Source organism: Sphaeramia orbicularis, chromosome 1, assembly GCF_902148855.1.
Source record: "Sphaeramia orbicularis chromosome 1, fSphaOr1.1, whole genome shotgun sequence".
NCBI lineage: Eukaryota > Metazoa > Chordata > Actinopteri > Kurtiformes > Apogonidae > Sphaeramia > Sphaeramia orbicularis.
The window spans coordinates 51197638-51211259 of NC_043957.1; the positions used below are offsets into that span (position 1 = coordinate 51197638).

At 37.6% G+C, this 13622-nt stretch overlaps 1 protein-coding gene across 9 annotated transcripts in view; it reads right to left on the reverse strand.

Annotated features, from left to right (window-relative positions):
• Positions 1 to 517: 517 nt before the first annotated feature.
• The window catches only part of lrba (LPS-responsive vesicle trafficking, beach and anchor containing), a 300517-nt gene continuing 287412 nt past the window's right edge, over positions 518 to 13622 (reverse strand). For 6 of the 9 annotated variants that reach the window (XM_030140902.1, XM_030140903.1, XM_030140913.1 and 3 more), the window contains 4 exons: positions 12461 to 12562; positions 11592 to 11788; positions 4068 to 4219; positions 518 to 1911 (listed from right to left, as the gene is read on the reverse strand). In XM_030140902.1, coding sequence (XP_029996762.1) covers positions 1821 to 1911; positions 4068 to 4219; positions 11592 to 11788; positions 12461 to 12562 — 542 coding nt within the window. In that variant the 3' untranslated portion in view covers positions 518 to 1820. The remainder of the gene's footprint in view (positions 1912 to 4067; positions 4220 to 11591; positions 11789 to 12460; positions 12563 to 13622) is intronic. The other 3 variants (XM_030140920.1, XM_030140930.1, XM_030140904.1) reach the window with 1 other exon arrangement.

The following is a 13622-nucleotide window of genomic DNA, read 5'->3' on the forward strand; positions in this document are numbered from 1 at the left end:
TTCGTGCATGAAAGGGTTAAAAAATAAATAAATAAATAAATCGCATTGTTTTATTTTAATGCCCAAATAGGAATAAAGAAAAAAAAATCTTGATTAATGTTCTCATAATTCATGCATGAAAGGATTAATAACTAGTATTAGAGTATGTTAAAATGTGACATCAGAAAACATCAGATTAGCATTTAAAAAAAAAATTGTTCATAGTTTTCATACAGTATGTCAGTAAATACATGTTTCTTTGCTTCAAAAATTAAACGCATGGTAACCAGTTGAGTGGATATTTTTGCCACTCCATGAAAAATAGGTTCATTCAAAAAAAAAATATGTTGAATCACATTGTTTTTTTTCATGCCTAAAGAGGAATAAAAACACTTAGGAACAAAATCTTGATTAGGTTCTCATAATTCATGCATGAAAGGGTTAATCTCCCCCCCCTGGGAAACTTCCACACCTCCCCTGGGGGGTCCGCCCCACAGTTTGAGAAACACTGTCCTAGTGAAAAACACACCAAGAGATGTCAAGTTATAAAATCCATTTTATTTTCAGAACTCAGCACACAAAACACTCCAAAAATGATTGCAAAAAAAAAAAAAAAAAATTGATAATAGATAACAGTAGTTCTCAAATAATAAACCGGAAATCCAAACCACGTCAAAGCGCAAACCTTATAGGAATGTTTTCTCAAAATCAAAGAGGGGCAAAAAGAAAAACGTACTTAGAGTTTATAGCTGAATCACACCTCGACAGTCACTCAAACCCTGACGGACAAAACAAAACAAAAGCCTGAAACAGAGAAAGTCCTTCCTTTCATTTCACATCTCACTTTACCGTTAGCTGCTGTGGAGATGGGACTCAAAGAGGACTTTAGAAAGAATGACCAGCCTGTTTGGACACTGGGTGGGGTATGACGTGAATAAATTAAAAGCCATGTGAATTAAAACTGGGTAAATACTTATTAAACGTCAAACCTGACATTTAATAAAGACTATTTCTATTAGATTGTTGCTTCAGTCATTTTTATAAGGAGGGGAGCAGTTGACATGTTTTCCTACCGTCGTCTTTACATAAAGCTTGTTAATATCACTGATACAGGGATGTTTTGTTTTCAGTATAAGAGTCTAATGTAATAGATGTGAGTTTTATGAGTCATGAGCCATGCACACAAATGCAATCTCTGAGCGAGCACGGAGATACAGAGGAAATGGAAATGCATCTGTTAAATATGGAGGACTACATTTAAACAGCATATATAGATATTTATATATATATATTTATATATGTATATGTATATTCCCTCTTTATTTATCCTTCTTTCTAATGTGTTTATTATTTATTCGGACATTTCACATCTTCCTGCTGAGTTGCCAAAATGGCAATAAGCCAAAGTGAAAGCTTGTAATTATTCCCACATACGTGCCTACTGCAAGAAGGAAGAAAAAAAAAAAAAAAAAATCACTCACTCTAAAGAACACAAACATTTGGATTTTTAAGTCAAAAGATAAGGTTATTACTAGCTTCCCATAAATCCTCTTTTCTGTCTCAGAGGAGATGAAAATAGACTCTTACAGCTAAAAATAGATTTGTTTTTCACCGAACAGTAACACAACCCCCACCCTATGATTTATATGAAAATCTTCTATCTGATCTACAAAATATAGCAATGCCCTTTTTAAAAATAGTTGACTTTTTTTTTTTTTCTATAACAGGACAGATTTTTATCATTATCATCTTCTTCTTTTTCCATTGAGATACATTCAGATATGAGGATATAGACAGGATAGTGCCATTGGATTAGAGTTCATAGTCCTGCTGCTGCCGTGTCAGTACCTGGTCTGGTACTCGTGATGCCATCTGTTGAAGTCGTTGTAGAAGAGCACGATGCTTCCAGACGCCATGCCCGTTATGATGCACCTTAGAGGAGGAAACGGCGACGTTACAAGCTTTAGTTTCCTCACTCGGTTCAATAAAAAAATAACGGAGAAATTGGTTTTACCAGCAGCATGTTGTACAGTGGTGGAAAAAAGGTTTTGGACACTTGCTGCTTTTGTGATAAATTGGAATAAGAATCAGTCTTAAATCACTGAACTGTGCCCAGTATGGTTCCATTCTCCAAACATACATGCTCCATCCTGCACGTGCTCTGGACGTTTACGCAACAAATGAAACGTATCCAGGACAGGACATGTAGAATCTGTCAAGACTTTAGTTTGGCTATTTTTTTCTTGTTAACAATAAACAAAACAAATGAAAAATCCCATGCATTTCTGTGTGTCTGTTTGATGCAGCCACATCTTTTGAAATACGAAAAGTATTTTTCTGCAAATATTTCATGATAATATCTGAGACTGTGTAAAATTTTAATGGTGTCCAAAAACTCTTTTCCACTACTGTATATTAAAAATAGATTTTCTGTTTGAAAATTATGAACACTGACTCAACAAAAGTGATGTTTCCATTATGAGCAATTTATTTCTAAATTAACATTTACTAATGAAACACTGAATGCAGAATCAGGTTAAAAGACTAAAAGTAAGAGAAGCAAAGAAGGAAAAAAAAGACAGTTGAAATTAAAATGACTACAAAAAGAAATGAGGAATGAACAAGTAAAATCATTTCTATTTTTGTTTTAGACTTTTTAACAGTTCACATTTCATTTAGCTTGAGTACTAACACTGAAAACATGAAATAAAAAATAAAACTACATTAACATTACTGTTTTAAATAATCATCCTTTCTCTGTTAACTTTCCACTGTATTTCTATTGCATAGGTGCTAAATATGCAGCGTGTCAACCATGGGGTCACCTGAAATTTCTAGAAATTGCAAAAAAATAAATAAATAAAAAAAACTAATAAAAAAATATATGGTGAGTTGACAGAGACAATCACATACATCAAAGACATGACAAACTGTGAAGCTGAAACTGAAGCACTGTGGTTCTGTTTATCTGTCAAATGTTCATTGTGGTCAGTTTCAGATGCTGCAGCTCTTTCATAATTCATAGTTTGAGTTCTTGTTTGTTCAGTATTAATTTTCAGTCTTGTAAATCCAAGCTGGACTGACTGTACATATCCTGACCAAGGAAAATCAAATTCTCATTTTGTGCAGTAATCTACACCTGGCTTTTCTGCCTCCGTCAATAATAATTTTTATTTTATTTATTAGTTTATTGTATCAGGGACAATCCTAATGAATTAACTGTATCAGTCACAGTAAAAAGGGGCAGCTTTAGCCAACATGGCTAGTATCCTGCTGTAGTCCCCAGCCTGATGACAATAGGCACCCTAAAAAAACAATATATTCCAGCACATTAACAAAAAAGATAGTTAAGACAGCTAAGAGATGAGAGAAATCAATAAATCCATTAAAATGAATGAATAAGTTCATATGATGCAGCTTTTTAAAATTTTTTTAGAATATACATTATATAGCCAAAATGTCGTCTAAAATTAATGTTTATTTGCAACATAGTCTAGCAAACTTTTACATGATCAAATACAAATTAATTAGGCAAATTACGCTACTGGTATTATTATAATATATTTTTATATTACTACAACAAATATTATTTTCCCCCTCACTACCCCCTCTCTCTTTCTCTCTTTCATTCACACTCCCCTCTTCCCCTTTTCCCTATCGCCCCCAACCAAGCTATATTTTTAGTTGCTCTTCACATTTATGATCATTTTCATTGTAATATCATGTTGTCATTGTTGTTTGTCAATACTCTATCGTTGTTTTTGGTTTGTTTATTTGTTTGATTTTCCCTTTGTTTATGTGTTGTTTTTCTGTCGAAATTTCTTGTTAACTATCACTAATAAAATCAAGGAAAAAAAAATAGAACAAAAACAAACAAAAAAAAAAAAAGAAAAAAAAAAACCTAAACAAATTAATTTTAGCAAAAGTTTTGAATGTCAGGGGTCGCCAGAGATTTGTGATGTTAAAATGGGGTCATGATCCAAAAAAGGTTGTGAACCACTGCCTTAACTCCACTAACTCCATGATAACTACAGATCAGACATAAATAACTTAAGCCTGTTAGTGTGTGTTGCATGTGCTGTTGTTACCTTTGGTCATGTGACATGGCCATGGCGCGGATCCCTGCGTCACAGCCGGGGTAGGTGAACAGCTGTTTCAGGTTGTGGACCTGCCAGACGGAAATGACACCTCCATCACCTCCTGTCAGCAGATACTGCCCGTCACGGCTGAGAAGCATGGCCTGGAAAACACAGAGACGGACAATCCAGGTCAGAACTTCCTGCAGCGCGGCGTAAACCAGCCCAGCGCCTGCACCGACTGATGCGCTCGATCTTATTTATCCATTACCTGTCCTTCAATACTAAGACAAAAAAAGCAGCGCAGTCATAAATCGTCTTTGAATAGGACTGGGGATCTGGGACTACTTTATCTCTCTTGTCAAAGTAAAGCTCATACTGCGAGTTCGAGTAATCCGACAAAAGATCCCGGGTCAGCGCCGCTATCCGTCGGGATTTGCTGTACGCAGACCCGGACTCGCAACAAAGATGGCTCCCCACTGTGAAGGTCTGAGATTTACTCGTCTCATCTGCTTTTCCTACAAACTGTAACAGCTCAACGGCTCCTCTGGGACTCACATGTACACAAATCAAGTCCTGCGTTAAGAGTCTATTACGGGCGCGGGACGCAGTGGAAGCCCAAACTTGAACAGTCAGGAGCATCAATCACACAGCGAGCGCAGCCGATGAAATGACGAGGCACAATGTGACGTCCAGAAGCGGTCAGCGACACTCATTTAGAGCTTTTCTCATTTGTGGTTTTTATGACACAGGTCGACCGTCTTTCATGTGTGCGCGCCGCAGTGATTCAGCGCTTCAGTGATCGGCGGCATATGTGTTGAATCAGGCTCCTATTTAATGGAAAAACGGAGCTTCAACGACATGTTTTTGAAGTTGGAACGAGTCATTTTCAGGAACTTGACTTGGAAATCATGAGACGTTGAAGGAGCACAGTCTAAATGAAGCAAATGTCTTGTATACAACACTGATGGACTTCCCCACCACACTCTGAATTCAATCCGCTCTGTTTCTCATTGTCGTCGCACACAAACTAAAGATAGGAACAGATTGGCGTGTGAAGGCTCCCAAACAGACAAAATGAGTACAAGTGATGCACCCGCACGCTGGCGGCCGGCCTCCAGAACCAATCCAGTCTAATTGCTCTGTTAGATCGTCGTCCAACACGACTGGGAACAGAGCGTGACTGAGTGCTGCGTTGTTTTGATTTGTGTGCTGTGGGTCCACTGTGCATGTGCTGTAATTGCCTTGTGTATCAACATTCAGAGTTAATCTGACAACAGTGATAAAGATAATTTCACCAATCATGATCAATGTGCTTCAACTGAGTTTTAGTGCACATTGCTACATGGGGAAATGACTGGCTTGATACGCGCAGTTTTTACAGAAAAACAACATTTAAAGTAGTGTAGATGGATTCATTTTGGCCTAATGCAAGATATCGATGCCATCATGTACATACTTTCAGGTTACATTGTTCTATAATTTCTTAGAAAATATCAGTTTCAGATTTTAAATGTGCTACATCTTACATACTTTAATAAGATGAAACAGACAACAAATTATAAAAGTGCTAGTTAGCTCATGTTTTCAATATGCAGAGTGTCCATTTGAGATGTCCAAATCGGAGTGACGACATGTTCAGGAGAAAAAAAACTTAATATAATTTATTTTGCATGTCACCCAGCTTTAAGGCCTGCAGAAGCTGAAGCTTGCAGGGCAGTGTTTTTCAACCTTGGGGTCGGGACGCCATGTGGGGTCCCCTGAAATTTCTAGTAATTGATTAAAAAAACAAAACAAAAAAAAACAACTTACAGATGAAAAATATATGGTGAGTTGACAGAGACAATCCCAAAACATAAAAGACATGACAAGCTGTGAAGCAGAAACTGAAGCACTGTGGTTCTGTTTATCTTTCAAATGTTCATTGTGGTCAGTTTCAGATGCTGCAGCTCTTTCATAATTCATAGTTTCAGTTCTTGTTTGTTCAGTATTAATTGTCAGCCTTGTAAATCCAAGCTGGACTGACTGTACATATGCTGACCAAGGAAAATCCAATTCTCACTTTGTGCAGTAATCTACACCTGTCTTTTCTGCCTCTGTCCATAATAATATACATTATATACACTAAATGTCATCTAAAATTAACCTTTATTAGCAACATAGTATAGCAAACTATTACATAATCAAAAACAAATTAATTTTAGCAAAAAAAAAAAGTCTCCGTTTTGAATGTCTGAGGTCGCCAGAAATTTGCGATGTTAAAATGGGGTCATGAGCCAAAAAAAGGTTGGGAACCACTGTGTTATAGTAATAAAACAGCTGATTTTACTGTGTCTTGATAACTTTGTCCGTACAGTGGAGCAGAAACCTTCATACTGTATGTGAATAATCTATATTTAACATTTAACAACAAAACTGTGGAACTCGCTGCCTCCTGACTTGCGAGTCCTCACCGACCCGCCCCAGTTCAAGTCCAGATTAAAGACTCACCTGTTTAGACTGGCTTTGAACCCTTAGCACTGAGACACTATTAGGTTTTAATCTATGGTCTCTTTTATCACTGTGTGTTGTGTCCTATTGCTTTATGCATATTTATGGTACTTGATTAACCTGTTTCTATCTTATAATTTAGTCATGCTTTTAGATGTAAAGCACTTTGGGCTTCTTTATGTTGTTGTAAAGTGCTATATAAATAAACTTTGATTTGATTTGCATGTCAGAACAGAGGCCTGGCTGGATGAAGAGTTTCAGTCGTGACAATATAAACTCATTTTGAGTCGATCTCGGCCACCTTAGGGGAGAGTGAGGCTGGTATTTAAGTGCCTGTAAAGACGACACACAAAGCATTACATTACTTTTCTGGTTGTGGGACAAGAATGATTTGGATGTGACCTGTTTCTTATTGAATGCATTCATTCAGTATAAAACATATTGATGACAGTGTCGGTGTCTTCTGTCGGGGTTCAATAAACAGGTCTGCGTGAACAGACTGTACGCCGAGTCTGATACTAACGCAGGAAACGTCGAGCTCTTTCACCGTCGTTCAGCTGTATTAATGCACTGGTGTATCTGCTAAAAGAGTCCATGACCCGAGTGCAGCTCAGCGGGAGGCGGCAGCGCTGGCAGACATGTCAGCCGGGCCAGGTAGGAGGCTGCAGACAGACATTATAAATCAGCCCTTTGCCACTGGGCGGCCAAATAAGATGGCCGGTGGCTCAGTGGGAGCTAAGATGGCTACCCAGGCTCAGATGACTAAAAAATGACTCCAGCAGAAACACATGCACTTTTAATGCCCATATTTCCTACTTCTCTCAGGGAACGGTGGGTGGATTGTGTGGCTGGGAAAAGGTAAAAAGTTTAATTTATGGCGCTGTTAATTCCCCTGGTTACATGGACGCAGGCAGAGGAAAAAAAATGTAGGAATGGTTACACTGGCTGAGTTATACTAGTGCTTAAAAGACTGTAATCCATTCAGTATGGCCTCTGTCACTCCACTCCGCTATTAGACTAGGATGCTGACTGTTATCCTGTCATCTAACCTCTGACTCCAGACCCTTATAAATCCACTGAACGTACACCCTCTTTCTTTCTCCGTCGTTCTAAGTGGATACTACATGCCAGGACAAACACTTATTTATCCTGGAGTCATACTGTGCCGAGGCTCCGAAGGCTGAGAAGATTGATTCTGGTATGTACATGAGTGCACTAAATACTGTCTGAGTCCAAAGGGGTGGAACTAAAGGGGGCTGAGACTCTCCCGGCTTCACTCAGAGATGTTAGGATTTTCCTAATACCATCTGACATGACTGGAATTTACAGCAGCACAGGAGAGCTGACAAGGCCAGCAGCGGCCAATATTATCCTCAAATCACAGCTTCGCCTTTTATGAAGGAATTCAGGGGGAAAAAATATAAAACAAATACAAAGCTCTACAAGTATGTAAAAAGAACATAAAAATCCAGTAAATTCAGAGATTTGTATTCGAAACGCTCAATACATGTTAGAAAATAGTTGTTGAAAACTGTGATATGACTGAACTGTGCGGTGCTTGTACTTCTATGTTATTTCTCTGCCTGCAGTGGACACAGAACACTGCCTATTTTTTAATGATAATGACACTTGTTTTACATTCTCTCATTGGTGACTTTATTAGATACAGCTCTCTCACTCTCCCCCCTTCCCCATCACCACTAATCAGTCTATATTGTTTAGTTGCTCTTTACGTTTATTATGTTTTTCATTGTAATATGATGTTGTCATTGTTGTTGGTTTGTTTATTTGCTTGATTTTTCTTTTATTTGTTTTTTGTTTTTCTGTTGACTGTCTTGTTAACTGTATCATCAAAAAAAAAAAAAAAAAAAAAGGTACACCTTCTTAGACCTAGGGTGTACCTAATAAAGTGGCCACTGGGTGTATGTGCTGCTGTAGCTCATCTGCTTTTGAGTTTTGACATGAGACTTCAGAGATGCTTTCATTGAGTTACTGTAGCCTCTCTATTAGCTTGAACCAATCTGGTCGTTCTTTTCTGACCACTGGCAACAAGTTCTGTTTGCTCAGACACCAGTCATGTTCTCTTTATCTTATATTCTCTGTAAATCCTAGAGATGGGCATGAAAATCCCAGTAAATCCCATATTTAAAGCCATGAAAATCACCTTATCTTCCTCATTCTGATGCTTGGTTTGAACTTCAGCAGATCATGTTGACCATGTTTATGTGTCTTAACACACTAAGTTGCTCCCATGTGATTGGTCTATTTGTGTTAATGTGTAGTTGAAGAGGTGTCCTGAAACTTGTTAATATTTTTAATAATTGGATTTTAACTGGATGGTTCACAAAACACTGTTCTGTAATGTGGCAAAGTCAAATCACATCCATTGCGACTTTACACTGAACTTGACTGAATGAAGTCAAAACAAACAGCAGCACCTTTCCCAGGTATTTTAAAGTAGTCATATATTTCTAAAAACACCTTTATTAGTCTTTGGTACATTTATTTGTGTATTTGGACCCTAATAGTTAAAAAAGTTTGAATTTGAACCCTCCAGGTGCTGCAAAGCTATCTTTATATTTATTCAGGCAAAAATCGAGTGGATTTCTATAACCCACTTCAATTCCTGCTTAATTTGTTATGTTTTATAACTAGTTACGTCATGACATTTGCACATATAAGGTCAAGACTTGTGACGAACATATCTACGAGTACACCATAATTGTTGGTCAGCAGCAGCGGTTGTAGCCCATACTGAAAATATGTCCAAACTTCGAGCTGATTACCTAACATGTTCAGTTACCGGTTGTATTAACGAACACAAGTGGTATGTGGATTTAAAGGGCCAGTGCTCAAAACGACCTTTCTTGTGTCATTAGTCAGAAATAGGGTTGAAGATGGACCTGTGGAGTTGAATTAATGAAGAATTCAGACCCAAACATAGCATTTGCAGTTTATGTAGACAATGGGGAAATGTTTTAAAATGCATTATTCCATTTAAAAAAAGCTAAATATCACTCCTTTAATACAGTCGACCTGTTTTTGTCTGTGCTCTTGTATAAAAGCAGTATTTGTGTTGTTTTTTTTTTTTTCTCGGCGTAGGCTGGATGGCAGGTTTAGGAGCCTGGGCATGGGAGCGTTCTTAATAGGAAACAGGCGTGCGGCCGTCTGTCAGCGGCGGCTTACATTTCCCAGGCCAAACCGGAAACAGAAGGTCATGAAAGTAAAGGCAGTAGCCACTATCTCGTGTCACTCCAGCCACAAGGGAGGAAATGTGGGAAACGGGGAATGTGTCATCCTGTGCTGGAGGGTAGTTAATGGCGTAGGTGTCCGGGACTGACCACTTGGCTGGAATGTTTTCTACCACTGCCGCAGACGCAATTTGACCTGACAACAGAGCTGCGGATCAAAAGGAGTGTTTCCTCTGGTGTGTGTGTGAAAGGGAAAGAGATGTGAAGCCACATTTTGGCCCAAGGCACGCAGACCCTTACCAGACCTCCAACCATAAGTAAGCCTTTAATCAGTGAAAGAACTTTTTTACGAAGCTATGATACGGTGCAGACGTACAGTACATGCTTATATGCACACTCACGTAAGTCAGCTAACTGGTTCTTGCCTGATAAAATTTCTAAATAGCTGATGAATTAAGATCTCCAGCCCCATCAATCTTGACATCACACACCAGTCAAAAATTTAATTCAGAGCATTAATATTAAATCTACCTGGTTTGTTCTTAAGTAAATCAAGGGGAGAGTTCTAATCTGCGTCATAAAACTGAAAATTAAAAACTGCTTACAGGGAAAAAAACAAAACAAAACAAGAGTATAAACAGCAGCCAACTGTAAACTCTTGACTTATCATCAAAGCCTGTGATTTTCCCATTTGTTTTGACTAAATTCCGTCTGCCATTTTAGAGTTTCACGCTGATGTAAGCTGCATACACGAACAGGAATTTTTGACAGAAGTTATGTATTTTCTGTCATTTCTGACTTTGTGATCTATTTATTCACATTTCACTACTACCGCCGTGATTAATGCATGTATGTTTATTTTGTCAGATGATGTTGAAGTTATACAATAAAGACTCCGATCTACAGCTACATTTTGAGAATGGCTTATGGTTAATGTTACATCTAAAACATGCTATGATTCAAAAATAGGACCAATTGTCTTGTAGTTCTATCAAAAATTAATAAGAAGTTGAATTTGCAAGGTTGTGAGGTTCAGGTTAGAGTCCTGTGGTCCACATATGACTTCCTATCAGTGATCAATAGGAACTATATTGATATCTCTAACCATTTCTTTGTTATTAACTGTAGATATTATTATATAAACCCATGTAAATAACATGTACATTATCATACATTTTAACAGATGGGATCCTTGTACACATCCACTCACTGTATAAAAGCTCCAATTTGTCTCTAGTCGAATGTTTGACTATATTAGGTCTATGTTAAGTGTGACTGGGTTCATGCTGGGTTTGGATCATGTAAAATTGTACGTCGTGAGCAAAGAAAAACTGAAGCCAAATTCCTTGTATGTGTGCACATACTTGGCCAATAAAGCAGATTGTAATAAACCATTAAAATATGGCCCATTTTCAGTAACGTCAAATTTTTAATAATTAAAAAAACAGTCATCAAAAATCTAAACATGTCAAAACAGTGAACAAGCGTTGTAGACATTGTCCCATGGAAGCTACATAAAAATCTGAAATTAAACCAGCAGTTTTGTTGGAGAAGATGTTTTCAGATATTGCTAACGAAGATGATGACACCGTCACAATAGCTCATGGCCTGACAATAGTAACCGAAAAATATGTAAACAGCTTTACAATATCATTTGTCTGTATTAAAACAATATATCACAGTTTTGTTTAATCATTACTGTTCATTATGTAGGGATTCTTTTCTCAGATATTTACATGGACAGTTACTGGAACATCGCTGGTAAAATCTGGTCAAATAAATTCTTTCTGGACATGTGGATCTGTAAAATAAATATCCGTGTGCAGCCCCTCCTGCAGTGTGGACTTTTTCCTACCTTGATGCTGTCGTCCACCTCCATGTGTCCCAGCAGTTTGCCGTTGACACTGAAGAGACAAAACAGTCCCTTATCATAGTAGATCATGCAGTGACCCTCAGTGGAGGACTGGATAAGGCGGGGCCGCATGCAGTGTTCTGGGCCCTCGAGGGTTCGCAGCAGGTCCCCATTCATGGAATGGATCAGACAAGGACCCTCTGCACAGACATAAAACAAAACAATAAAGGACGATCGAAAACCTGAATCTGTGGTCTTTGCTGTGGACACATGCTCAATTTCTATTTTTAAATCCTGTCTTAAAACATATTTTTTCTCTTTGGCTTTTAACTCAGTGTGAGGGGTTGGCTTTTATTGTCTTAGTGTATAGTTACCTTTGTTGTTTTTATTCATTCTTGTGTGTTAACTGTGTACTTGCCAAGATGGTGCTGGGGGGCGGCAGCCTGTTGCAGCAGCTCTGTGATTTTTTTGTCCCTTCAGCCTCTTTAACAAACTTGTTTATGTTTTTTATCTCTTTATTTTTTTACTGTATTGACACATACTGTCTTGTGCTGCTGTACAGACTTGAATTTCCCCCTTGGAGGATCAATAACGTATATCTTATGTGTTTCATTTGTTTTTATGTCTGTGTACAGCACCTTGGCCTTTTTGTTTTTAAAGTGCTTTATATATAAAGCACTTGACTTGACTTCTATCCTTAAACAAATCCCTTTTTTTTGTTCAGTCCTCCTGTTACTACAATACTATTTCAGCCAGTTTTTCTTGCACTTGATAATGTTTTGCTTATTGTACTTTAGCACTGTTGCTTGATTTGATCCTCTCTTTTATAAGTTGCTTTGGATTAAAGTGTCTGCTAAATGTAATGTGCTTACCTTTACACCCGCTGATGACCAGACCCAACTCTGCACAAACACTCGCACATGTCACCTCACAGTCATGACCTGTCAGGATGGCTCTGGGCGTAGTGAACTCTGCTGAGGAAACGAAGACAAAACACTTCTGTGTATTAAAATGAACAGGAGGAGATTCAGTTTATATAAAAAAAACAAAAACAAAAACAAAAAAACCTAAAGACAAAAACAAAACACTGTACCCAAAACTATCTCTTGCATGACAAAAAAAGACAGAAAAAGGATAAGAAAGAAAAATATTAGTAACATAAAAGTAGTGCAGATGGATCTCTTTTTTGTTTTTTTTCTCTTCAAACATCACATACATAAAACAAATACACACATTTTGATAAATTATTTTATTATGCAGATTAATATTTGAGCAACTTTTTATGTCACTGTAGTTAATTTTCCAGTTTCATGTAGTAAAACTCTTGTATCATCTTATGTATTAGAGCTTAATACACCGATAAAGACACAGAAAGGCTTTATTGATCCCCACGGGTAATAATAATAATAATAAATATTACTACTACTACTAATAATAATAATAACAAGAACAGTAGTAATAATGAATATTTAGAAGAATGAGACTAAGAAGAAGAAGAAGAACAACAACAACAACAAGTGCTTTTTGTTTTTGTTCAAAGTGCTGCTATTACTGTAAACACTTTTCTCTTCATATATTCTATGGGGTTTCCAGTGTATTACCACTTCTGGTCACTAGAGAGAGTACAAGACACAAAAAAATCCTCCCCCTCTGCAAAGCTCTAATGATGCTCCCTTTGCTTTAGCATTACAGAACAAAAAGGAGTATACATTACTTATTCAACATTACATATGATGAAAATGGTGTAACAAAGTGATTTAAAACACTACACCAAAAAGCAGCTCAGAGGAGGATTTGTTGTTTATTGTCTTTTCATGGATGTGTATGTACTTAAATGTATCGAATAGACCTTAATGGGCGTCTTGTTATCCTCCACATACATGACTCCTCTCATTCACTCTCCCTTTCTCGCACTTGTCACCCAGCGCCTCTCCCTGTCTTTAAAACCTTCTCCCCTGCCTGTCTTCACTGGATCCAGATGTTTTTGACTCAGACGGAGCAGGAGTACGTTACGGTCCAAGGCATGAAGTTTGT